Here is a 26,149-nt window from a genome sequence, read left to right as displayed (position 1 = left end):
ATTTGTGTAAAACCCGATTAGTCAAGGTTTAGGACTAGATGCTATTATACACAGCAAGATCTTTGAAAGATACTCATTAATGCTTCGTTTTGCCTCAATGGAATAAGTGAATTTAATCACCTCTTACATGATCATTTTATGTACCATATACATACTGCTTTTGGAATAAAAATTATCTACTTGGATCTTCACAAGTCCAGTAAGGGCAGATATCCTCATTTTACTGATGGGGAACTGAAACTCACACAGGATCACAGGTAGCAACTCAGGAATTTTAGTTGTATTGACATCTAGTCCTTTTTCTCTTATACACTAGGTCTTGCTGTGGCTTAGTAGGGTCCTTTTGGAACTTTTTACTGAGTCACAATGACTAGTAACTCAAAGGTTATTGAATCTCCACTTCCCTGGAGTTAACTCAGAATTTAGCCAGGGTGATAGATGACACCATAGCAAAGAATGGTGACAGAGTCTTGACTCAAGTGACACGGGAGCCCAAGAAAGGCAGTGATGGGTTGTAAATCTTATGTTGTTCTGGAATTTTATTAAGTTTTAGAATTTGAAAACTCCATCAGCTTGAGGTGCTCATACATATTTAAAACTTTTATTGTCTGTGGTGCTCTTAGTTGCCCTTTTTTAGAAAGGCTGTGACTACAGAGTGCCGTAGGAAACTTTCTCATCTATGAAAGTCGTGCAGCTAAGATTTTGTTGGTAGGCATATGCAGATATTAACATGATCTAGTCATTTGAGAAAAAAACAAAGTAAAGCACTAATGATGTGTAAGTTATATTTTAAAAGACTGTATCACTTAAGACAGATGAGGAAGGGAAATATTGAGAATATTAAAGAATAGAGAATATTTTTTAAAAACCTCTTTGCAGTTAATTCATTCAATAAACATTGAGTACCACATAATGAGCACAGAACACAAAAAAGGTTCTGCGCTCAAAAGAGACCTCCAAAAAGCAAGTAATTGTGATGTAACATACTGAATTTAGTGATAGAGGTCCAGGGGTGGGGAGGAGGAAAACATGATAGATATTTGGGGGGAACAGGGAGGGGCAAAGTGGAAATGGGATCATGCCTTTGAAGACTGGGAGACACTGACTTGAGGCCTGGAAGAGGGCTATCACCAAGCAGACTAGAGTGATGGAGCTCTCCGCAGAGGGAACGCGCAAAGGCGCGGAACTCTGAAACAGTAGCTGTTGCAAAACTTTGCAGTTAATAAGCCTGGAAAAGGCCTTTTTGAAATATGTTCCCAGGCACATTAATAGGTGTCACAACAAAATGGTTCTGTGGTTTAATAAGTAAGGAGAATGCTGCATTTCATAGTGCCGTGGTAAACTATTTCAAAGTCTCTGAGAGGGGAACGTATTTGGCAGTAATTTCCAAACTGTATTTGACCATGGAGTCCTTTTTCTGTGATGAGTCTTGAACTGTGATGAGTCCTATCCCTCGGAACACATTTTGGAGAAATTTGGGCTCAAGAATAAGATGTGTAGGAAGAGGTGGTAGAAAATCAATTTGGAAAGGAAGCCAAGTTGGGAAGGAAGCTGGTGGCTGGTTCATGGATGTCATGTTAAGAAACAATGAGCTTTTTCCTCTAAGCAGTGGGAAACCGTTGAGTAATTTTAAGCTAATGAGTGAGATTATATAAAATTTTTAGTTATCTGTTTAGAGTGGGAAAATGGACTGGAAGGCACATCATTGCATCCTTAAATTTTCAGACACTGATTTTCCCATTTGTTGGAAAATTATATATTTTTCTGCTCTGATTAGTCCCACAGTGTAATAGATAAACTCTACTAAATATCACATTTTATATAAGTACCATTTAAGGTACCCTAGGCTTTTATTATTTTATTTTCTGAAAATGAGCTTTAAGTGTTAATTGTCCCCAATACCTGCTATAGAATAAATTACTTTTTCTCCCCACCCACTTACCAACTTAAAAATCAAACATAACAAAACAAAAATCTCACTTCATTTGGGTTGGTTCAACCTCTTGGCTATTGTGAATAAGGGTATGCAAATATGAGTCTGGCTATTTTAACAAAAGAAAGTACCTTAAATGATAATGGAAAAAATATAGTAAAGATTAAAAGTACTTTATACTTCAATTTTAAATTTATAATGTCTTTATGTGTCATATGCTCTGTCTCTATTGGAAAAAAGTCATTTCATGAATAACTATATAGTTTGAACCTGTACATTTCAATACATTTCTAGTTTCGAAGGCTATACATATTTCAGAAGTCTGCATAGTAGTTTTAATTAGAAGAAATGAAAATGACCATAAACTTTACCAAAAAAACCAATATGTAAACATTTAGCTTAAAAACAAAAGGAAAATACTATAGAACTTTTCCATTCTTCACAGTAAAATATGGTAATCTTTGCAATTATCTACAAAACTCTGATTAATCAAAACACAAAGCGTTGTGTTCAAATATTATATAAACATAATGTTTCTTCAGAGTTCATTTAATGATTCCTTTTGGTTGACTTCTGCACCTCTTCATGCTTTTTTTCCCTCTTACCACCTTCTTCGAGTCCTGCTGAGAAAACAGGGAATCCTGTTGCTGGTGACCCAAGGTACACCTTGCTCATCATTTCCCACACAAGCATATTGAAATACGTGCTTGGGGCTGTGGGACTTTGGTGAGTAATTGTTGAATGGCTAGAGAAGACCTCTGCAAAGCCCTCTTTATCTGCCACACAACTTAGAGGAAAGACTTCAACTTGCCACCATCCTCATCTTTTTTTATCATTCTCAGTAATTGTTTGTATTAGTATTTCTGCCATTAACAGTTTTATGTGAAATTGTAAAAAAAATATGTAGTTGACCATCCCACTGTCATCAAATGCCAGGGGAAAGAAAGAATTAATGCCCTCATGGCCCAGTGAACCATATGGTATATATCTTATATCATAGGAGAAAAATCTCCAAACACTGGATATTCACTGGAGACAGAGAAAAGGCATCTTGCACCTGTTTCTGCTTCCATAGGAACTTATTGGACTATTTAAAAGGTCTTCAACTGAGTCTTCGAAGAAATGAAATGAAAACGAGTCCCTTTTATGAAATAGTTTTTTAAGACGTCTGGCTTACAGAATATGAAGCCATACTCAAAAGAATCATCAAAATTACTTCTGCCTTCATCATTTAATCCTTCTTTGCCATATTTATTTTAAATGTCCCATTTTTCATCACTTGATAATACCTTATATGCTTCAGCTACTTTTGAATTTTCTCTCGGCTTCTTTATTATCTGGGTTTTTATCAGGGTGCCCTTTAAGTGACACTTTATGATAAGCCTTTTTAATGTCCTCACGTGAAGGATATCTCCATACTTTTAATGTCCTCATGTGAAGGATATCTCCATAGTCCTAGGACTCCAATCCAGCATGTTTAACAAGTTGTTGGCAGGGGGTGCTCTGGGTGGTGAGAACCGTGTTTTCCTCTGCTCGTGCTCTGCCACTGCCGTGGCGCTGGTAGAGTGACTGCAGATAGGCACATTTTTCCATTGAAGACAGTGTCATTACTGTGGGCCGCTGCTAGGAGAGGAGAGGATACTGACTGTGTGGCAGAGTTACAAGCGTATGTCAGAGAGGGCTGCTTTGTGGCATCGTTCTGGGGTTGGGGTAGGGACCAGACCTTCCAAAGGGAGCTTGTCCAGAGTCGTTCCAGACCACCCTGAACAACCCTCAGGACTATTTCCCCTGTATTTCTCTGGGAGCCTCAAACAGCACCTCGTAAATCAGTGGGCCTGTTGTTCATGGCCACAGCATGCCACTTGCTTGATATGATCTCTAGGTTACTGAGCCTTAATAACTTACTTCCCAGTGGTTTCATGTTTTGGTTTGGAAAAGCGAAGAATTTGTGAACTACGTGAAGACAGTATCCAAGCAGTTGACATATTGTTTATTTCAGTCAAGAGATAAAAACAAACAACCCAGTTACAATACAATAGAGACTGATGGGGGGAGCGCCGGATGCTAAGCGATCATACGAGAGGCACCTGCCCCAGCACTGGGGTGTCAGGGAAGGCTCCCTGGGGAAGTAGCCTCCTGTAGTGGTAGCTTTCTGCGTGCCACTGGGGAGTCCTTGAGACGATGGTATCTTTGCCCACTTAAAGGTTACTACTAAAGAACGTGTATTTAAAGATTTTGGGAATTGTGTGTTTATAATGTGTATTCAGTATACAATTATTGAATGCCTACTTTGTGCAAGGCACAGTTTTAGCCACTGGTGGTGATAAGAGTATTGGACAAAACAATCCGGTTTTCATGGTGTTTACATGATCAAACAATTAAATAATTGGAGGTAATATAAAATAATTGGAGATAATATGATATGTGCTCCAAAAAAAGTGTGAAGGCAGAGAGTTACCTTAGATTCCGAGATTTAATGAGATAGCATGTGCATATTTTTCATACTTCACGTAATTCTCAATAAAAATGTTAATTTTTCTTTTTCTAAACTTGAGGACATAGCATTGCACTACCTCTGTGAAATAGTTTCTGACCTCTCCCCTGCTTTTGTTTGTTGCCTTCCTTCTCTTCCTGTGGCTCCTTATTTATACCTTAGTCGTACTATAGGCCTGTAGCATGCTGTAGAGCAGGGGTCCCCAGCCCCCAGGCCACAGTCAGTGGCCTGTTAGGAACCCAGCTGCACAGCAAGAGGTGAGCTTGGATGTAATGCACTTGAGTCATCCCCAAACCATCCCCTCCCGCCCCACTTCTGTGGAAAAATTGTCTTCCGTGGAACTGGTCACCAGTCCCTGGTGCCAAAAAGGAGCTACTCCTTTCGTAGACTAAAGTCACTAAGGGTAAAAACAAGATCATTTATGTATTCCTTGGGCATAGCATATGCTCCGGCTTTCACAGAGGAAGGGCCTTGTACCATAAATATTGAAGGTGATACTAATTTATATTTTTCTAAGGCATCCAAATACTGGATATAGATAAATGTACATATGCTGAGGACCTTCTTGATTCCTTGTTCCATTTCATCCTCTTTACTTTTTTTTTTTTAATTTTACTTTTGATTTTAGAGAGAAAGCAAGGGAGGGAGAAAGAGAGAGAGACATTAATGGGTTGCCTTCTGTATGCTCCCACCAGTGGACCAGACCTGCAACCAAGGCAGCCTTGCAGTTTGCAGGACGATGCCCAAGCACCTGAGCGACAGTGGCTGGGGCTCCTCGTCCTCTTTACTTTTAGATAAATGTACTGCGAAGACTTCTCAGTTCCTCATTCTATTTCATCCTCTCTGCTTTTCCTTCAGGATGCGTGTCCTGTTCACGACGAAGGTACTCCCTCCAGCCCGTCCCGAAGAGGAGGATTCCAAACCGATACCTGGGCCAGCCCAGCCCCTTTACACACCCTCACCTCCTCAGACCAGGTGAGGCCTTTGAACAGAAACTCTCCCTCTCCGGAAGCTTTACCCAGAGCTGCGATCTCCAGCAGAGTTTTTTGCAGCAGTGGAAATGCTCCAGATCTGTGCTGTTCAATACGGGAGCCACTAGCCACAAGTGACTGTTGTATACTTACTACATTGCTACACTTCATGTTGCTAGTGTAACAGAGGAGCTGAATTTGAAATTTTACTTTAAATGATTTAATAGCTACATGTGGCTACTGGTACTCTACTGACAGTACCATTTATAGTGATAAACACTATAAGCCTTACAATTCAGTACTTAGTACTTAGGAAAATTACGCACTTAGGATTTTTTCAGGAAAATTTCTATTAACTTTCTAAGACATAGTTTCTTCAGTTGTGTTCTAACTGCTGATTCCTTGTGAACTGAGTTAAAGACATTTTAGAAAACATGTTTTTCTTGAAAGTGTTAAATATTTACTTCACAGTTTTGTTGAACGAAATATTCCTATATAGATAATGCAAATTTCTAGAACTGATTGTCACAGCTTTGAGAAGTGATAGCAATGACAAAGGTGATGTAAAAATTGATGTTTAATTACCTCACCAATTTTTATACTTGATAAAACTGTACCTTCCTAATACTATTCTCTGCTGTAAGACTCCTGTGTTGCTGCTAGATGTGTCATCACTGTCCCCCAAATTCATGCCTAAAGATTTCTATTTTCATTTTGTTTTGTTAAAAAGGCAGTTAAGGGCCCTGACTGGGGTGGCTCAGTGGGTTGGGCGTCGTCCTATAGACTGAAAGGTCACCAGTTCGATTCCCAGTCAGCGCACATGCCTGGGTTGCGGGCCAGGTCCTCGGTTGGGGGCGTCTGAGAGGAAACCAGTCAATGTTTTCCTCCCTCTCTTTTCCCTGCCTTCTCCTGATTCTAAAAATAAATAAATAAAAGCTTTCCCAAAAAAAGACAGTTAAGGGGTGAACTATAGTGAATGATGAGTATCATCCCAAAGAGGTAGGTAGAGTAAAACCAAACGCTTTGTAGAAAAAGCAGCCAAGTTTTCAAGTGAAATTAATCATTGCTTCCGCCATGAGAAGTTAAATCTGTATTTCTGTGTAAGCATATATTATCATCTAGACTGCCACTAGAAATATGTTACTCTTTCACTGTCTCCACTCAGTGAACGATACCCATGTGTCTCTCAGTGAGGGCTTCCTTTGCTGATTCTTCATCAGACTGGAATTCCTGCTGGAAAGTCGGCTGAGACGCAGGAAATGCAGCTCACCGCTGAAACACACAAGAATATCAGAGTTTTTCAAAGCTGTAAGGTAAGCTTTATAGCAACCCAGTTGATACAAATTTAAGTATTTCTCTACCCTGTCAACCTACCTGTAGTTTCCATCTTTTTTTTTTTTAAGTAGAATTGATATTTTTACCAGCTTTGAAAATTATTGATCTCTTGTGATGAGATGCTTTTACACGGTGAGCTGCATTTTCCAGGCCTTGAAACTAATAATCGTATTGTCAAAATGGTGGCCGCTGGATGTAGACTGTTTGCTGTGTATGTTATGTACATGTTAGTAATATTAAAAATGAATGTAACTTAATATACACAAATACATGTTCATACACATACATGCGTTCATGTCTGCTATGGGGGATAAGGATGCCTGTCCTGATTTTTACTCTCCTGCATGTTGGATTTGGACACTGGAGTAGGTGAGAAGGGAACGAAGAAGATAAAGTCTTAAAACAGAATTTTCAGTGTTAAAGAAACTACCAGGTATACAGTTTTTGGAAACAAATTAATCATTTGTCTTTCTCCATGTAGAGGTGCAAAACATACGCAAGTATTGAAATGTAGGGTGAAGGAAGAGTAAATTATTAAGAAAAATTAAAAGCCATGTAATAAAAGTTCTGGGTATATTATAGAAAAATTAGAGACTAGAGATAAGCATACTTTTTTTTTAATCCTCACCTGAGAATATGTTTATTGACCTGGGTGGGGGGGGAGGGGAGAGGGAGAGAGAAATCGATGTGAGAGAGAAATATCAGTCAGTTGCTTCCTGTACACATCCCAACTGGGGGTCAGTCCCGCAACCTGGGTATCTGCCCTGACCAGGAATTGAACTTGTAACCTTCTGGTGTACAGGACGATGCTCCAACTGTTGAGCCACACAGTCAGGAAGATAAGCATAAATTTTCTTTAAATTACTCATAATCCACCCACTCAGAGAATACCACTATTGAGATTTTTGTATATGTATCTTTCTAGACATTTCTTATATAAGAAGTGTGTGTGTGTGTGTGTGTGTACACACAGAATGTCCACGTCCCCATACACTTGGTACTTAAATCCATTCACATCTTCATCATCACCACCATCAAACATGGCCTGAATGATGACTTGACATTTATTTAGCCATTTCCAAACACTTTTTTATAGATTACACTTAATAGGCAGACAAGTAGCCTAAAAAGGTTTTGTATTCTACAGTTTTTAAATTTAACATCAAGGCCTGCCTGTTTTTATAAATTAATGTATCTTTTTTTCTCACTCCCTGTGTATCGATGGAATTTAAAAAATAACTATATATTCATGTGTTTTTTAAATTTTTTTAATTTTAATTGTTGTTCAAGTACAGTTTTCTGCCTTTTACTCCCATCCCAGCCCACCCCCCATATATTCATGTTGTTTATACATTTTTCTCATCTTTATCTTCTGAATTAGATTTTAATGCAGAGTAAAGACTGAAGCCTTTATGTATATAAGTTGATAGGTGACTAAACCTGTATATTTAACCTGTATGTGTGATACATGTTGACTACTCATTTCAAAGCACCATCATACTGATGACTAGCTTATAGAACATCCATAAACTGTTGTCCATCTAGTACAGAGTTATAGTGTATTCTTTTCTTTTTCTTTTTTTTCTTTTTTCTTGTATTCTTTTATTTTTTAGTACTGGGAGAATAAGAACATTTTGCAGTATAATAAATTTCATAGAGGTGATATGTTACAGAATTGTACACCTGAAACCTATATAATTTTATTAACCAATGTCAGCTCAATAAATTCAGTTTTTAAAAAAGGAAATGAAAAGTGATAACACTGAAAATAAAAGTCAAGTTGAATTAAACAGTTTTCATGTGGTTTAAATACTGGTACATTAAAAATAAATGACTCTTCTATTTTTCTCTTTAACCTTTGTGCATATTTCTCGTTCATATTGCCAAATTCTCTGAGGTAAAGGTTAACCCCAGACAAGAATCAGGAATCTTCTAAAGAATTGACTGTTAAGGCTCCTGAATCACTTGGAACTCATGTGTTGTGTGGAGAAGCCAAGGACGTCAGGACGTCTGTGTAAATAGTTACTCTGATAGGAATAGCGGTTGTCCCTGTACATTTGACCCTTCCAAGGACCTACCGGGCTTTAGATTACCAGGATGACCACCTCCTCAAGTGCAAATATTTGGTAATGGTTATAACTGATAACTATATTGTCATTATTTTTCTAAACATTTTATTGTTAATTTATTTAATCCTCCTGACAACTTTGTGAAGCAGGTGCTATTATTGCCTCCAGTTTAAAGGTGAGGAAACTGGGGCACAGAGCAGATTGGCGGCTCTCCCCAAGTCAGTTGTCAGGCCAGGATTTCAGCTCACCGAGTTCTGGCTCGGAGTCCACGTTTAACCACAAAACCATATAGAACACCTGTGCCAAAGAATAGTATCCGGAAACATTTTAAAAGTCTCTTTTTGTTATAGTATTTTTTTACATACTAATTTTATTTATTTTCTTTTTCTTTTTTTAATATAGTTTATTGATTATGCTGTTACAGTTGTCCCATTTCCCCCCTTCACTCCCTGCACACCCTCTCCCACGCACATTCCCCCCCTTTAGTACTTGTAAGTTCTTTAGCCTCTGCATTTCCCATACTGTTCTTACCCTCCCCCTATTTGCTGCCTACCATCTGTGCTACTTATTCTCTGTACCTTTTCCCCCTCTCTCCTCCTCCCACTCCCCCGTTGCTAACCCTCCATGTGATCTCCATTTCTATGGTTCTGTTCCTATTCTAGTTGTTTGCCTGTTTGTGGGGTTTTTTGTTTGTTTTAGGTATGGTTGTTAATAATTGTGAGTTTGCTGTCATTTTACTATACATGTTTTTTATCTTCTTTTTCTTAGATAAGTCCCTTTAACATTTCATGTAATAAGGGCTTGGTGATGCTGAACTCCTTTAACTTGACCTTATCTGAGAAGCACTTGATCTGCCCTTCCATTCTAAATGAAAGCTTTGCTGGATAGAGCAATCTTGGATGGAGGTCCTTGCCTTTCATGACTTGGAATCCTTCTTTCCAGCCCCTTCTTTCCTACAAGGTCTCTTTTGAGAAATTAGCTGACAGTCTGATGGGAACTCCTTTTTGTAGGTAACTCTCTCCTTATCTCTTGCTGCTTCTAGGATTCTCTCCTTCATTTTAATCTTGGCTAATGTAATTATGATGTGCCTTGGTGTGTTCCTCCTTGGGTCCAACTTCTTTGGGACTCTCTGAGCTTCTTGGACTCCTGGAAGTCTATTTCCTTTGCCAGATTGGGGAAGTTCTCCTTTATTATTTGTTCACATAACTTTTCCACTTGTTGCTCCTCCTCTTCTCCTTGGTACCCCTATAATTCAGATGTTGGAATGTTTGAAGATGTCCTGGAGATTCCTAGGCTTCTCCTCATTTTTTTGAATTCTTGTTTCTGCCATCTTCTGTTTGGTTGTTTCTTTCTTCCTTCTGGTCCACTCTATTGATTCGAGTTCCAATTTCCTTCCCATCACTATGGGTTCCCTGTGCATTTTCCTTCATTTCACTTAGTGTAGCCTTCATTTTTTCATCTAATTTGCAAACAAATTCAACCAATTCTGTGAGCATCCTGATCACCAGTGCTTTGATAGGTTGAACTGTGCATCTGATAGGTTGGCTATCTCTTGGTCACTTAGTTGTATTATTTCTGGGGCTTTGATCTGTTCTTTCGTTTGGGCCTTTTTTTTTTTTTTTTTTTGACTTTATGCGCTGGTTGTGTAGTGAGGGGCGGAGCCTTAGGTGTTCACCAGGGCAGGGTAGCCCACATCACTGGGTTGTGACACTGTATGTAGGGGAGGGGTCCGTGGTGCTTGCTTCGCTCTCTGTTGGATTTCCATCCCTTCACTTCCCCCAAGCAAACTGGGCCCTTCTGGTGCTGATTCCGAGGTGGGTGAGCTTGTGTACGTTCTGGGACCCTGTGGGTCTCTCCAGCGAACTCTCCCGTGAGGCTGGGAGTCTCTCCCGGCACCTCAGCCCCCACAGGTGTTCTCAATCAGTGTTTCAAGGCCTTATTTCCCTGTGCTGGGACCCTGGGTTGCAAGGTCTGTCTTGCTCCCCAGTTTCGCCTGTTTTATCTGCATGTGAATGTGGGACCACCCGGTCTGCCCGCCGCCTTGTGCGCTTCGCCCCTCCACAGTCCGCCACCTCACTGGGTCTGCCCGCCGCCACCCCACGCCCGGGGTCCACCAGCCAGCTTGCTGCCACCCCTCTTCACCCCTCTCCACCCTGCCGCCCGACTCCGCCCCTCCTACCCATCTGGATGAATGTGTCTTCTTTAACTCCTTGGTTGTCGGACTTTCATACAGTTCAATTTTCTGTCAATACTGGTTGGTTTTTTGTTTCTAAATTTTTGTCCTTATTTTGGTTGTGCGAAGAGGTACAGTGTGTCTACCGACGCCTCCATCTTGGCCAGAGTGTTATAGTATTTTTGATAAAAATTTCAACTGAGAGAAATCTTAATGTAAAAGTTCTTCAAAGTTTAGAAAGTGATATACTTTGTTTTGATGTGGTAAAATTTATATACAGTGAAGTACACAGACCTTTTACACCAATATAACCCACACCCAGTCAAGACATAGAACATTTTCATCACCCCATAAAGCTCCCTCATGCCCCCTCCCTCCGTTCAGTCCCCACTTCCACCCTCAACCCCTGCTTTGGTTTTTACCAACGTGGATCGTTTTGCTTGTACTTAAATTTCATGTAAGTGGAATCATATAATATGTACCCTTCCTGTCTTGCTTGTTTTTCTCAACATATTCAAATAAAACCTATTTAGATTATTTTTAATTATCTATTTGGTTATTTGATATTTTCAGAGAGGTCTGTGCTTTATTTCATTAAGGAAATCTTTATTGGCTTTTTCTTTACCCCCATTCTCCAGCTATACAGTAGGTTAGTTTATGAACTATTTCTTTATATATAATAAAAACTACCTAATATTAAAAATAATTATTTTCAAGAATGCTGCTTCAGAATCAGACCATGTTCAAATCCTCATCCAGTTAGTTTCAGGAGATAATTAAAACATATACCTAGATTATACCAAAGACCTGCATCTTTCCATCCATTTTCAGTCTTTATAAAACTTTCTTCTCTGACTTTTCTGCTTGGCTGATAAAATATGAAGAACGTTTTTCTTACTGTCTTGTGAGGCTCAATCCTTAAATGTCCCCGGAGAGCTTTTCTTCTTGGCTGCAGAATCTCAGAATTATGACACTTGGCTGTTTGTACAGCCCAGCTCCCAGTGTCTAGGCATTTGATTGCTTAAGCCAACTTGTTAGAATAGCCCCTCTATCTTTAATTGATTCCACATGATAAAATACTAACTTTGTTTCTTAATACTTTCCAATTTGACAGTGTTGCCAGAATGTCTGTGCAGTACAGTTTAATCAGAAGAAATTAGCACAGATTTAATGCGATAGTACTATGATCAAAGGCCATAACAACTGCCAAGTTTACTTCTAGGATTAAAGTTCATCACTTCACCTTTTTCCCCCCCCTTGAATGATAAGAAAAGGTGTCTTTTTGCTTGGGTATTTTTTCTATCATCATCAAGAGTTCTTTGTCACTTTGGGACTTCAGAAACTTGGAAGCATTTAATTAATGATGCACCCCATGGTGTTACTAATTAGTAAGTTTGAGAAAATACAGCCAGTGTTTAAATATTTCTTATGTAGTCAATGGTAAGAAATTGGATTAAGCAAAGAGAGGAATGCTTTGAAGGATATAGAAGATGGATTTCCAATCCTGCTTTGATTTGATTTCTTAAAGCTATTTTATTTATTTGCTTGTTTGCTTGTTTAATTTATTTATTTATAGAAAGGGGAAGGAAGGGAGAAAGAGAAGGAGAGAAAATTAATGTATGAGACAAACAGTGATCGGCTGCCTCTCACACACCCGCAGCCACAGACCTGGCCCAAAGCCCAGGCATGTGCCCCGACCGGTAATTGAACCAGTGACCATTCAGTCTGCAGGATGACACACAACCCATTGAGCTATACCAATGTGGGCTGCTTTGCTTTGATTTTGAAGACAAAATAATTATATCTTTTTTCAAAAATTACTTCCTGGTGTATAAATAAATGTATACTGTTATTAGTGAAAGTGAGAGCTAACACATAGATTAAAGTCATTAAAATCGTGAATATCTTTACCTTCCAAAGTTAAAAGAAAAACACAAAATGAATTTATTTTTTATTTTGTTTTATTACATGGACTTTAGCTGCGACGTAACCAAATGCAAAGCATAGGAAAAGGAGAAAGTAAAAAGATAAAAAGGGAAGGTTGGGTAACCCACCAATTAAAACCAGCCTCTGCTTTTATAAGAGTATTTACTGCTTGGGTAGATTGAGAAATTTCCAATGTTGAGTAACTGTGGCAGACTTAACATGAATCATTATCAGGGGGACAAACAGTTAAGCTGTTCTTTGGCCCTTCGGTGCGAGGTTCAGTATTCTGCCCAGGAGCTCCGGGGACTCGCGGCCAGCTCGGGCCTGAAAGGGAGAAATGTGACGTGAGCTCTTTCAGGCCCGGCTCCGTTGTTTTCGCCTCATTCAAACTGACCCAAAAGGCTGTCTCTTATTTCTCTTCTATTTCTTACCAACTTTATCAATAAAAATGTAACTTTTTATGTACATAAATAAATTTTAAATAAAAATTGATATGCAGACTATAGAATTTGCTGGAGAGGTTCGCTATACGTAGGTAAAACAAAGCTAGTTCATCATTAAACAACTGAGTTACATGTGCTGAACATGAATACTAAGAAAATTCAAAGGTCTTCAGTCCAGCAATTTCTTTCCTGGGGACTATCCCGTAGAAGTAAAAGCACCAGCATGCAGGACATGAGAGTACCAGGATACATGCACAAATGTGTTTGTGATAGCAGCAGAAAGCTGAAAACCGTATGAATGCTTGCCAGTGTGGAAATGGCTCACTAAGTGATGGTACATCACCCCAAGAAATACTACGTAGACATTAAGCAGAGTGAATTGAAGCTATGCCAGTTGACTTGGTGGGAGAGATTTTCATATGGTATTCTGTTGGAAAAGCAAGATACAGAAAAGAATGTATAGTATCCCATTTTTGTAAAACACTGGTGACCAAAAATTCCTAAATGCGGGTATACGATATATACATGTGTGTGACTTTATGAGTGTTGAGAGAATAGGAAAGGTTGCGTATGAGATGGCAAGCATGGGCGTGGTGCTGATGTAGGAGGAGGAAAGGGGGAGGAGTCAAACACCGAAAAGGGGGAATGTTTATTAAGAGTTCGGAGTGATGTGATTGTATTTATATACAAACACAGGTGTGTATGTAGAAGGACATGAAATAACTAACTTTAAAAAATTCAAAGAGACAAATCAGTCTGGGCTAATCAGGAAAACCTTTTGAATGAGGAGAGTCTAAAAACAAACATGTATTGCGCCTAGGATCTTGGAGCAGAACTGTTAGGAGGGAGAAGAAATTTCGGAAGGGAGACACATTGCAAGCAAGGTAGTAGGGAAAGAGCAGTGGGACTTATATAAGACATTAGAAGGAATTAATGTCAGAATAATTGGAGGAATGATAAGAAGAAAGTTGGCCAAGCCACTGAAGACCACATATTGTGTGAGTTCGTTATATGAAATCTCTGCAATGGACAAATCCACAGAGACAAAATAGGTTAGTGGTTACTGGGGTTGGGGGAGTTACATCTCAATAAAGCTGTTTTAAAAAAAAAGTTGGTTAGGTAAATTGGGGTCACCTAGTGGAGGACTTTAACATCCAGGCTTTATGGTTTGAATTTGATTTAATGGACTACAAAGAGTTACAGGTATATGAATATGGACTGGACTTTTCCTTTTTCAGTCTCTTTTTCTCCTTATTTGGGATTTTAATTATATATACTCACTTAAAAATTCAAATAATATAATAAAGCATGTTAAATAGGAAATATCAGTCTTGACTTACTGCCCATAGATTACCACTATAAAAGTTGTGATTACTTTCTAATTTTTTTTTCCTTTTTTTTTTTAACATGATGAGGATCATGTCATCCATCTAGTTCTGAAATTTTTTCATACAGCGGTCCTTCATGGCTATTTTCCATACTTGCATATGGAGACTGGCTACCACAGGGAATAACAGTAGTAACTCATAGTGTCATTGTAAAGATTAAATGAGTTGATATATGTAAATAATAGCACAAGACACGCAGTAAGCACTTGATAAGGATGAGATGTAGTTTTACTATTATTATTACTAAGTATAAGCTGAGGGATACAGGTGGTTTTTTTTTTTTAAGATTTTATTTATTTATTTTAGAGAGCTAAGGAAGGGAGGGAGAAAGAGAAGGAGTGAAACATCAATGTGTGGTTGCCTCTAGCACACCCTGTCCTGGCAATAATATGTCCTGCAACCCAGGCATGTGCCCTGACTGGGAATCAAACCAGTGATGCTTTGGTTCATAGGCCTGGGCTAGATCCAGCTTTTGTGAGTGATTATTTTAGGAGTTCTTTTGCTTTGGGAACATTAAGTGAAAGCAGGCATTATTTCCATTTCAGAAAAGAAGCGTTCATTCAGTTATCACTGGGATAGCAGCCAGGCTAGGTGACTAACAGCGCTAAAAGTAACAACTAACACATAACACCTCACAACAGAGGTTGTTATTGTCGGTTTGGGGGAGCTAAGTGTAAGGGACTCTCAGCCTCTTGAAATTGTATGTCAGCAGTTTGTACGTGCCTGTGTGCAGCTCAGTAAGCAGGATGAATACGTGGTCTTCAAAAAATTCTCCTTATGAACCACATGCTCTACCAGACTTGAGTCTCATGATAGCCCCAAGAGGTAGAGAATGCCACAGGGTTTTTAGTGGGCACCAAGGTGGCCCTGACCCATAGGAGGTTATGTATATCCAGCACACTGTTAATGCAGGTAGAGCATGAAAAGTCCCATTAGAAAGTCATCATTATTATGCCCTGAGAATTCAGAAGTTTATTGTAGCTCTTGATTCGGGGAAAGCTTTTTGGCCTTTAATCCATTATGTTAAAAAGTGTATATCATTTAACAAATGTTTATCAAATGCCCACTATATTCCACCTGTTATTCTAGCTGTTGGGAATATAACATCGATAGGCAAGAATCTATGTCCTCGTGAAGCTTGCATTCTTTTGGGGAAGTCATACCCAGACAATGTGACCCTTCTCCTCACCATTTTACTTTTTTTAAAAGATTGTATTTATGTTTAGAGAGAGGGGAAGGAAGGGGAAAAGAGAGGGAGAGAAACATCAATGTGTGGTTGCATCTCACACACCCCCAGCTGGGGACCTGGCCTGCAACCCAGGCATGTGCCCTGACTGGGAATTGAACTAGCGTCCCTTTGGTTCACAGGCCAGCACTTAGTCCACTGAGCCCCAGCAGCCAGGTCTCCTCACCTTTTATACTGAAACTTCAGGACACCTTTGATTAAATGCTTCATCTTATATATTGACACTTCAGGGCAGCGTTGATTATATGCCCAAAAATGCCTTCCACATAGTAATGCTAATAAGTATTTGATTAAGTAAGAGAATGAACCAAAGAGGTGGAAGAGATCTAAAGGCATCAGGATCTGTTTTTAGGCAGAACCACGTTTAACTATCTTTTTTCTTTTTCTTCAAGTTTTTACAATGGAGTAGAAACTTTATTTTATTTTTTAAAGATTTTATTTATTTATTTATTGTTAAAGGAAAATGGAAGGAGGAAGAGAGAGAGAGAAATATTGATTAGTTGCCTCTCGCACTCCCCCAACCGGGGACCTGGCCCACAAACCAGACGCGTGCCCTGACTGGGAATCGAGCCAGCAGCCTTTCAACTGGCTCACAGGCCAGTGCTCAATCGGCCGAGCCACACCAGCCAGGGCTGCAGTAGGAATTTTAAACCTGGGTATCTCCATCGTTCTCCATGTGCAGTGAGGAGATTTAACATATATTGAAGAAATAAAGTTTGGTGTCTCCATCTAACATCAAGCTACCTTAAGCACTTTGGCGCTATAAAAATGCGAAGCATCACTGTTGTTTGTCATTTCTAGGGGAAGTGACTCCGGGACTATCGCAAGTGGAATATGCACTTCGCAGACACAAATTAATGTCTCTGATCCACAAGGAGGCGCAGGGGCAGAGCGGGACAGACCAGACGGTGGTTCTGCTATCCAACCCTACATACTATATGAGCAATGATATCCCCTACACTTTCCACCAAGACAACAACTTCCTGTACCTTTGTGGATTCCAAGAGCCTGACAGCATTCTGGTCCTTCAGAGCCTCCCTGGCAAGCAGTTACCAGCACACAAGGCCATGCTTTTCGTGCCTCGGAGAGACCCCAGCCGAGAACTTTGGGATGGCCCACGGTCTGGCACTGATGGAGCGATAGCTCTAACTGGCGTGGACGAAGCCTATACGCTGGAAGAATTTCAGCATCTAGTACCAAAACTGAAAGGTAACAGACGGGAGCAGAAGTCAAATGGTGGGCCCGGTTGGGGTTAAGACTTTCCTTGCCTGTTTAGACAGAGTTCTTCATGTTCTAAAATGATTATCCATAGCGGTGTTTTCCTTAAGCACCAAGAAAGGAGCATAAAATATTTTCCACAAGACTGGACTACTTTAAGGACTTCATTTATTCATTTGCTAAATCTTACTAGATTATTCATTCGCATAGACTGTTAGAATGTCCTTAAACAGTTAAGGACGGGCATAGGCCACCCTTCGGGATTGCTGACCGGTCTGTTGACTCTCTTCTAGCTGCTTTTGCCCACTCTTCGAAAGGAGGCGGTGTTCTCAAAGAATGATCCCTGCGTCACCAGCATCAGAATGACCTGGTGATGCATGTTAAAATTGTAAATGTGTAGTAGATACGGGAAATGTAAAATCTTAGGCCCCCACTCCATGCTGACCAAATCGGAATCTGCATTTTAACGAGATTCTTAGGTGATTCGTATACACAGTTCATACCCTTCCAAACAGTCACTTTCTCTACCTTCATTCTAGGGAAAAGTGTCAAAAAGCCACTTACACCCAAGTGTGTGAAATAATATAGATGATGAAGTTGGGAAATACTTATTTTAAACAAAATGTTGGATTGTAAATGTTTAGTGTTTCTTGTGTGGTTTATAAACTATTTCTGATGTCACTTTCTAAAACAGAATTTCAAAATTGTTTCCAACAATCATGGAATTTACTGTACTTGTTTCCTACAAAGATTCCTTGAGAGAAAATATTTACTTGAATATGCACGGTTAATATGTTTGAATTCTTTTTATTTGTAAACTGTTGTCTATTTTACAGATTTAATTACCCAGCTGAGCTAGTGGAACTTTCTTCCTCTTCAAAGTCTTCATCAGTGTGGGGCACAGAATCGTTTTCTTTGTAGCTCATGATTTCTTGAATTAATTGCAGGCTGTCATGTTCCAAATTACTTTGTATAAAATGTACAACCCTGTAGACTTCAATTATTGGGATTGCTGTTCATTGGCTACTGTCAGTGAAAAAAAACGAAAGGGAAGGGAGACTTGGTGTAAGTGGGAATTATTTTCACCATGATCCCACTTATTTTATCTCAGGCCAATGTAGGCCATTTCCTTGAGTCTCTATAATTAAAAAGTAAGCTGTGCTTGTCTGTAATGAGAATACATAGCAAATAGGAAAGGATTTCCTCAATAAGAGTGGATTAACACCTATTATCTACTGTAGTGTTTCCATAGCCATAAATAATTGCTCCAAAAGAACTTCCTTTCATCGATACTGAGATTGTTGGTAAAGGGGTGAAATGCTTTTAACCACAAGGTAATGATCTGAGCACATTTTTCTGTCCTTTGTGTTCAATTATTCAACAGTGCCCCCAGCTCAATGGTGGTGTGGAGAACAATTGCAATTGTTCTGTTAATGAATAATAAATACATAAAATCAAAGCTTAAATAAAAGCTTAGTTCCCTCTAGGTAGTTCCAATCCCTGTCTTTAGGAACACTGAAGTTCGGGGATAGAAAAGCTGTCTGTTCAGTCTCAAAATATCTTGCCGTTTTCAGGGAATGGCCTTTCCAATGATTTATGATCAAACCCTTCAATTACTTGAGTCCTGAGAGAGTCTGTGCTCAACTCCCTGGAGTTTCACACTACAAGTTTTATAGTTTTGACTCTTATTTAAGTCATGATGGCAGTTGGTATTTGTTGGTGCTGTTAGTTTTATTTTGAATTTGCTTTTTCGGATCTCATTTTAAGCCGAGACAAACACACTTTGGTATGACTGGATGCGGCCCGCCCACGCACAGCTTCACTCGGACTATATGCAGCTTGTGACTGAGGTCAAAACCAGGAGCAAGAACCGAGTTCGCACTGTCCAGCAGCTGGTACAGCGCCTCCGCCTGGTCAAATCTCCTGCTGAGATTGAACGGATGCAGATTGCTGGGAAGCTCACATCACAGGTGGGTTCCTACTGAAAAAGCTGTTTTCAAATTAAAAAAAACCTAAGCTCGTAGGGTTCAGTGGGCACCTTGAGGTTGTGTACTTACTGCAGTCATTTCCTGGCTGGTGGACATCTAGCTTCTACTCTGACATTTAGTGAACACGTATAGACACGTGCTCAGCACCTTGCAAGGCAGAGTAAGTCTGCCTCCTTATGTCTTTCACCCATGGTCTTAGTTGTTTCTCCTTGGAACAATGCAAATTAATTTTTGATTTCCTTGCAATAACTATAATAATACTAGTAGCAGTAAAACAGTTTGATAAAGAAGAATCATAGGGCCCAAAGTGACAATGCTTGCAAGTCTACAATTCCGGGGAAAGGGTACACTATGGCAACAACATTAACTAGCATGAACGCAAGAATACCTGTCACCCAGTGGCCGTCTCACAGCCAGGGGCCAGAGAAGCCGGTGCAGGCTTCTCTCGTACTCCCTCAGTAAGAGCTGCATTTTCTCTCCTGAATCAGGAGCCACAGGTGCGTACATGGAACACCTAGAAACCAGGGAGTCCAAAATCGAATCTCAACTAGAGGTTTTTCTCGTTTTGGTTATATTGGCAGGTGCCTGCTCTGTAACAAAGACCTTCGGAGTTCTTGTGGAAACCAAGTACAGACCAGTGCTGACAAACTGATACAAACTGCTTTGAAACTCCCACTAGCACTCTTTCTCCATCAGTGTCTTTCAGGCCTTGACCAGGAGCAGTTGCATACAGGAACTGTAACAAAACAGTTCAGGCTAATTCCAGGCCTGCTGAATCAACCTCATAGAACAATAGCACACATGCACTTGAAGCCCACTTTTCTGGGTTCTACCTATCGTCTTCCCAAAGTTAAACACTGTTTTCCTTAACTGTTCCCTCTTTTGTAACCCTCCTCGGTATGTGCTCTGGTTTGTCAGGGTCTTTCTCCAGGTACACTGTCCAGGGTTCTGGCTACAGCCAGACCAGCAAGGACTACTTACAACTAATTACAGATGTGATAAACATATGTCTTTGTTTTTCTTCAAATCACTGATCTTTAAAATAAGGAAGAGAAGAAGCTAAGAATAGATCTGTGGGATAATGTTCAGGGCTCCAGAGAAGTGATCAGCGCAGTGATCAGATGTCTCTGCATGCAGTGTAAAATCAGGTACAAATCTGCCCAGGCATGTCCGATCCACACTTCTGTCACTTGCCCACACTGTAATCCCGAGAGACTATTTTAAGTGTTGTGCCAAAATTCAGAAGCTGAGCTATCGTTCCCTTTACGTACCAACCCAGTAAAGACGTCAGACAGGGAGATGGAGTTTGCGTTACTTTTTTTTAATGAACAACTTCTGCCAGTGACCGTTCTTTAAGTATTCCCAGCCTGGTCTGGGATTATGCTGTAAGATTTTGAGGGACTTGTGGTCTAGATGGCGGCATAGGTAAACACAGGTCACCTCCTTGCCCAACCACACCAAAATGACAACTGAATTATAGAACAGCCGTCACTGAGAACTGGCAGAAATCAAGTTGAACGGAAATCTGACAACTACGGGATTAGAGAAACCACATCCACCCAGACTGGTAGAAGGGACGTGGATGACGGAACCAGATGGTCCCACACCCACGTGTGGTGGATAATAATTCGGGAGGGATGGCTCAGGTGCAAGGAGTGCCAGCCCCACACCAAGCCTGCCAGCCCAAGTTACCAATGCCAGGAAGATGATTCCCCTTAGCTTCTGGCTGCAAAACCCAGCAGGGATTGAGCCGTTGGAAGAAACTTCTAGAGTCCCAAGCAGTTCCTCTTAAAGGACCCACACATGGACTCACCTACTCAGACTCTGTCCTCCGAGCTCTGGAGCCAGGGTAGCAGTTTGAAAGACACCAGTGGCATATAGGGAGGAACTGAAGTGGCTGGCTTCAAGGCAAGAGCTGGAGGACAGCTTTCTCCCAGACGGAAAGGCGGGCAGAGCCACAGGGCAAGCAGGTGCCATATGTGAGACTCCATCAACCTCGCTAACACTCTTTGCCCCACCCTGGAGATCCCCTGAGGCTCCATCCCACCGATTTACCGCTCGTAACAGTAGCTTTTCCGTATGAATGGCTGGTCTTGGCTCCTGCTTCAGAACTTCCTAAATCTTCTCAAACAAGGAACATCTGGCCTCAGTGAGCCCCCAGCCTCTGTAGCTCTTGCTAAGGGGCCCCAGGCCCAGCACTAGCAGCAGCCAGCCTAGATGCACAACTTGGCTTTTCCTGGGAATCTCCACACCCAGCACAAGTAGCAGCCACCTCAGATTGCTTTATAGCACAGGCAGGGTGGCCCTGAGCAAAACAGGTGAGGGCTGACCTTGGCCTCCACCACCCGGGAACCCCCAGGGCCTGCACAACCAGTGGACAGCTACAGACCTTGCTGGAGCACCATCACCCTGGCCCTGCACAGCTTGTCCTCCATGGAAGGTAGAGGTTGGTGGTCAGTGGTCACAGCCAATCCTTCAACCGACTGGCCTGGAAAATCCTTCCCATTGACCTGTCAACAGCAACCAAAGCTCAACGACAAGAGAAGGGTGTACTCAGCCCACACAAGGGGCACACCTCAAGTACCCAGCTTGGGTGATAGGCGCTGTGCCACTAGACCCTACAGGACACCTACTACATTAGACCATAATACCAACACAGAGTTATAGCAGCTCTACCTAATCCATAGAAGCAAACACAGGGAGGCTGCCAAAACAAGGAGACAAAGAAACACGGCCCATGTGAAAGAACAGATCAAAACTCCATAAAAAGAACTAAACAAAGTGGAGATAAGCAATGTATCAGATGCAGCGTTCAAAACACTTGTTACAAGGATGCTCAAGGAACTTAGTGTGGACCTCAACAGCATAAGAAAGATCTGGTCAGAAACAAAGAAACATCCCTTCTTTTGGGCTATAAGCCAATATAATTTATGCCTATGTGATAACTGAAAAGTTAGATTTTCTTGCAGTCTAATTTGTTTTAAAATAAGTAAGGGGCCTTGCCATTAGAGTTCAGTAACCTTTACAGAACGGAGAGTTGGTACCATTTATGGGAGAAGCAAAACTGGGATGAGGTGAACGTACATCCTGCCTCCTGCACGTCTCTCCCTGAATCTCCTGTAAATACCTAAATGTGTGCTCTGCCAGCTGTACCAAACCTGACTCTTGGATTCTTTTTCATGGTTAATAATATGAAACTTATCTATATAATAGTTCTCCCCAACCCTTATTCTAATTAACTAGTCCTCAAGTTCACCCCCAAGGAGGCACAATAGTGTAGTGGGAAACAGAGACACCTGGGTTTAAAGACCAAGATGTGTTATTTTGACCTGTGCCTCGTGCACAGTGGGACACCTGGTAACGCTTTGCTGTCCGTCTGCTTGCCTCTCTTAGTGCCTACTTCTAACTCTGCCCCGGCCAGAGTGATCTTTATAAATCAGACTGTTCCTCTCCTACTTAAAGTCCTTCAGTGCCTCGCTGTTGTTTTTAGGGTTCAAATTTCAACGTGCCCACGCAGGGCCATTGGTGGCCTGGCCCCCTCTGCCTTCCCTTCCAGCTTTATGGCTCATTCTTCCACACGTGCTTGACACTCTCGCCATGCCGAACATTCTCGAATGTCACAGTGTCCCTACTTTCACATCACCCACACGTGGACGCACAGCCAACACCTTCATGAAATGAGCCACACTAGCCAGGGCTTTTTTTTTTTCTCTTTCATTTTAGCTTCATACTAAATGTATAGTGCTAACTAGTTATTTATCAACATTTGTGTGTGTTGATAACTACTTTAACTGATTTTAATTGCTAATTCATTCAGCAAATTTTTTTAAATATTTTATTTATTTATTTTTTAGACAGAGGGGAAGGGAGGGAGGAAGAGATGGAGAGAAACATCAGAGTTGGGTTGCCTCTTGCACACCCCACACCGGGGAACCTGCCTAACAACGTAGGCATGTACCCCAACCAAGAATTGAACCGATGACCCTTTGGTTTGGAGCCCAGCACTCAGTCCACCGAGCCACACCAGCTGGGGCTCATTCAGCAAATACTTATAGTAAGGTAGCTAGCTACTGTGGTACCAGGTACTGCTCTAGGTTTTGAGAATATACAGTGGTGAGCAAAATGGATAATCCGTGTGTCCCTGTCCTTACATTCTAGTTGAGGCAAGACAGGAAACAAACACACGATAAATAGTCAGCTGGAGTGAAATGCTGTGAAGTAAAATGAAGCAACAGAGGGGGAGAGCACGATGGAAAGTGCTCATTTAGATAGGGGCTTCTAGAAGGACAAAACACGGGGGGGAGGTCAGAATGAGAAAAGGGGGCAAGCCATGCAGATACTCCCACGGCCATCCCACTCGCTTTCCCTGGCGGGCTCGACGGTGTCGTCGTTTCCTTGTATGTTGAAAAGTGTTACTCAAACGTTCCTTCCCACGTTGCATTCACTTGGAGTCTAACAACTCGAGAGAAATTCCTTTCTACTTGCAGTGGCATATAGCTATGTCCCTGTGCAGCTGATTTGTTTTGTCCCACAGACATTGGAAATTATACAACTGACGGAGTTTTTCTCTTTACGTTGGCTGCTAGAAAACTCCGAGGTAAATCTGTGGCCCATCTGTGGTAGCCATAGTGATAACAGTGTGCATTGTTTTTTAGGGTTTTTTTGTTTGTTTGTTTTTTGTTTTTTGTTTTTTGTTTTGAGCTTCATCCCACTAAGCCTTGCCTTTCTTTAACTCTACCCAGAATTTATGCTGTTTTGTATTTTATGTATTCATGTAAGCTTATCAAAATCCTACGTGGGCCCTGACTGGTGTGACTCGGTTGGTTGAGCATCGTCCCACAAAGTGAAAGGTCGCTGGTTCAATTCCTGGTCAGGGCACATGTTTGAGTTATGGGCTCACTCCCGGTTGGGGCATGTGTGAGGGGCAACCAGTTGATGTTTCTCTCCCTCTCTTTCTCCCTGCCTTCCCCTCTCTCTCTGAAAATTAATAATAACTCTTTCCCAAAAATCCCTGCTTGGAATAAGGTACCACAGTGAGTTATAAGCAAGTATGTTTATAAAAATAGAAAAACACAACAAAGATGTAGTGTAGCTATCGCAAAGAACTAATTGCCAAGGGACATTTGGCAATAATTGATTATCACTGGGAAGTGCTACCGGTATCTGCATTGAATAGGACAGCCTCTGCAGCCAAGAATTATCTAACCCAAAATGTCGATAGTGCTGAGGTTGGGAAACCCTACTGTAGACTGGACTTTTCAGCCCATAATCTCATTCATTCCCGGGCCACAGAAGCATTTGGTTCCATAAATGACAAGTGTGTTTCCTTGTAGCTTATTCTGGCGGACAGGATATATTCTAACTGGGAAGGTTGGGTGCCCTCCCCCTAAACCTGCGATCAGTCAAATATTTCTGAATGCAGTATTTTCCCCTTCAGAAGTTTATGTTGTCGTGCCCACAGAGTCACGGCTTCAGGTTCACAAAATTGGGGGAAGGGTGCTTTTCACTTGAATTCCAGTATTTTAAATACTTGAATAAGCAAAATAGTTAAAGTAAGATTTTTTTTCATCCTCCATTCCCTTCACAGGCTTTCATAGAGACCATGTTCGCCAGCAAAGCCCCTGTGGAGGAGAGCTTTCTTTACGCTAAGGTGAGCTTTAAACTATTAGAAAGCTTTTCGGGGGGGGGGGGGGCAAATGTACAATAATTTCATTGGTCTGCAGATGGCATCTGTTTGGCTTCCATGGAAGTGACCAGGATATCAGTGGAGAGCATTTCATTCCTAAGTGGCACTGGTGATTTATTAGATGAGTCTGAAGTGTGCGGAGCTACAGTAAAGGAAGAGGATTTCAGAGGAGAACCCCTGAGGAAGGAAAGGCTCACACAAACGTGTGATGTGAACACTGTTTAAGTCCATGTGAAGGCAGAGAGTGGGAGGTCAGGCTGGACGTAGTCGCAGGTGGTTGTCGGTCTTGAGCTCCGTCCTAGGACATAGCGAAATGCATAGAATTTCCCATTTACCTGCCGTCTGTTTGAAATTTTCCAGAGCTTGAAGGTTAATAGCCACTTGAAAGGTTGATGTGAGTCACTTAGAGCTGTTGTTAAAATGCAAGCTGTATTCCAGTGTTCAGGAATAAACAAACTGTAATGTAACATGACTGTATCACTTTACTCAGCCTTGATCGCAGGTTTTCTGGGTCCTCTTCTGGACTTAATTTGAAAAATCACAGGAAAGTTAGAGTACTCAGAAGAACAGAACAGATTTGATAATAGGGTTGAGTAACAGGATCGGGATAAGAATAAGAAGGGGCCTGAAATTACAGCGTAAGAAGTGTTGTTAGATGGGATGGGAAGTTTCCCAGTGATGACCTCAGGGAACAGGATGTACAGGGAGGCGTGGGCTGCTGAGGAGAGCCTTGGCTGGGACGGCCCTAAGGGAATCCTTTCTTCAGTCACACTTTGCTGCTGTTTTTCAGTTTGAATTTGAATGCCGGGCCCGGGGAGCAGACATCTTAGCCTACCCACCTGTGGTTGCTGGAGGTAATCGGTCCAACACTTTGCACTATGTCAAGAACAATCAGCTCATCAAGGTACGCGGATGCCCATCGGCACTGCTTCCTCTGGGTCCAGGCGCCCTAGCAGAAAACTCGCTGTCCTCGGGACCCCCCCGCCTGCAGCCTGCACAAAATAACTGCCCTTTATATCAAGTACTTCATGATTTATGAAGTGCTTTTCCACACATTGTCTCGTTTGATCCTCACACGGCCCTGTGAGATAGGAGCAGTTACTGACATGCCACTTAATAGGTGAGGAAAATGAACTTAAAAAAAAATTAGGTAACGTGGTAGTGCAGAGGCAAGTATTCTACCCTAGAGCCTCGGCTCACTTTCTTTTATAACACCCCTTCTCTAAGGGCTGGTAGCTACAGTGGGCCAAGCACGTGGGAGCAGGCAGCTTTAAGAATA

At 41.2% G+C, this 26,149-nt stretch overlaps 2 protein-coding genes across 3 annotated transcripts in view; one reads left to right on the top strand and one right to left on the bottom strand.

Annotated features, from left to right (window-relative positions):
* XPNPEP3 (X-prolyl aminopeptidase 3) overlaps positions 1 to 26,149 on the top strand; it is a 40,607-nt gene that overhangs the window by 1,221 nt on the left and 13,237 nt on the right. The window contains exons 2-7 of one of the 2 annotated variants that reach the window (XM_045835011.1): positions 5,286 to 5,402; positions 6,564 to 6,711; positions 16,780 to 17,187; positions 18,964 to 19,166; positions 24,772 to 24,834; positions 25,661 to 25,774. In XM_045835011.1, coding sequence (XP_045690967.1) covers positions 16,836 to 17,187; positions 18,964 to 19,166; positions 24,772 to 24,834; positions 25,661 to 25,774 — 732 coding nt within the window. In that variant the 5' untranslated portion in view covers positions 5,286 to 5,402; positions 6,564 to 6,711; positions 16,780 to 16,835. The remainder of the gene's footprint in view (positions 1 to 5,285; positions 5,403 to 6,563; positions 6,712 to 16,779; positions 17,188 to 18,963; positions 19,167 to 24,771; positions 24,835 to 25,660; positions 25,775 to 26,149) is intronic. The other variant, XM_045835010.1, reaches the window with a different exon arrangement.
* DNAJB7 (DnaJ heat shock protein family (Hsp40) member B7) lies at positions 2,483 to 3,367 on the bottom strand. The gene is given in 9 exon segments (XM_045834747.1): positions 2,483 to 2,570; positions 2,572 to 2,680; positions 2,683 to 2,780; positions 2,782 to 2,834; positions 2,837 to 2,946; positions 2,949 to 2,989; positions 2,991 to 3,099; positions 3,102 to 3,241; positions 3,243 to 3,367. Coding segments are annotated over 9 exon segments (873 nt in total).

The sequence above is a fragment of the Phyllostomus hastatus genome, unplaced genomic scaffold (assembly GCF_019186645.2).
Source record: "Phyllostomus hastatus isolate PE091 unplaced genomic scaffold, TTU_PhHast_1.1 phas_contig_198, whole genome shotgun sequence".
In the NCBI taxonomy this organism is placed as follows: Eukaryota; Metazoa; Chordata; class Mammalia; order Chiroptera; family Phyllostomidae; genus Phyllostomus; species Phyllostomus hastatus.
Note: the sequence above shows the minus strand (reverse complement) of the source record. Positions and strands in the feature narration are given on the sequence as shown.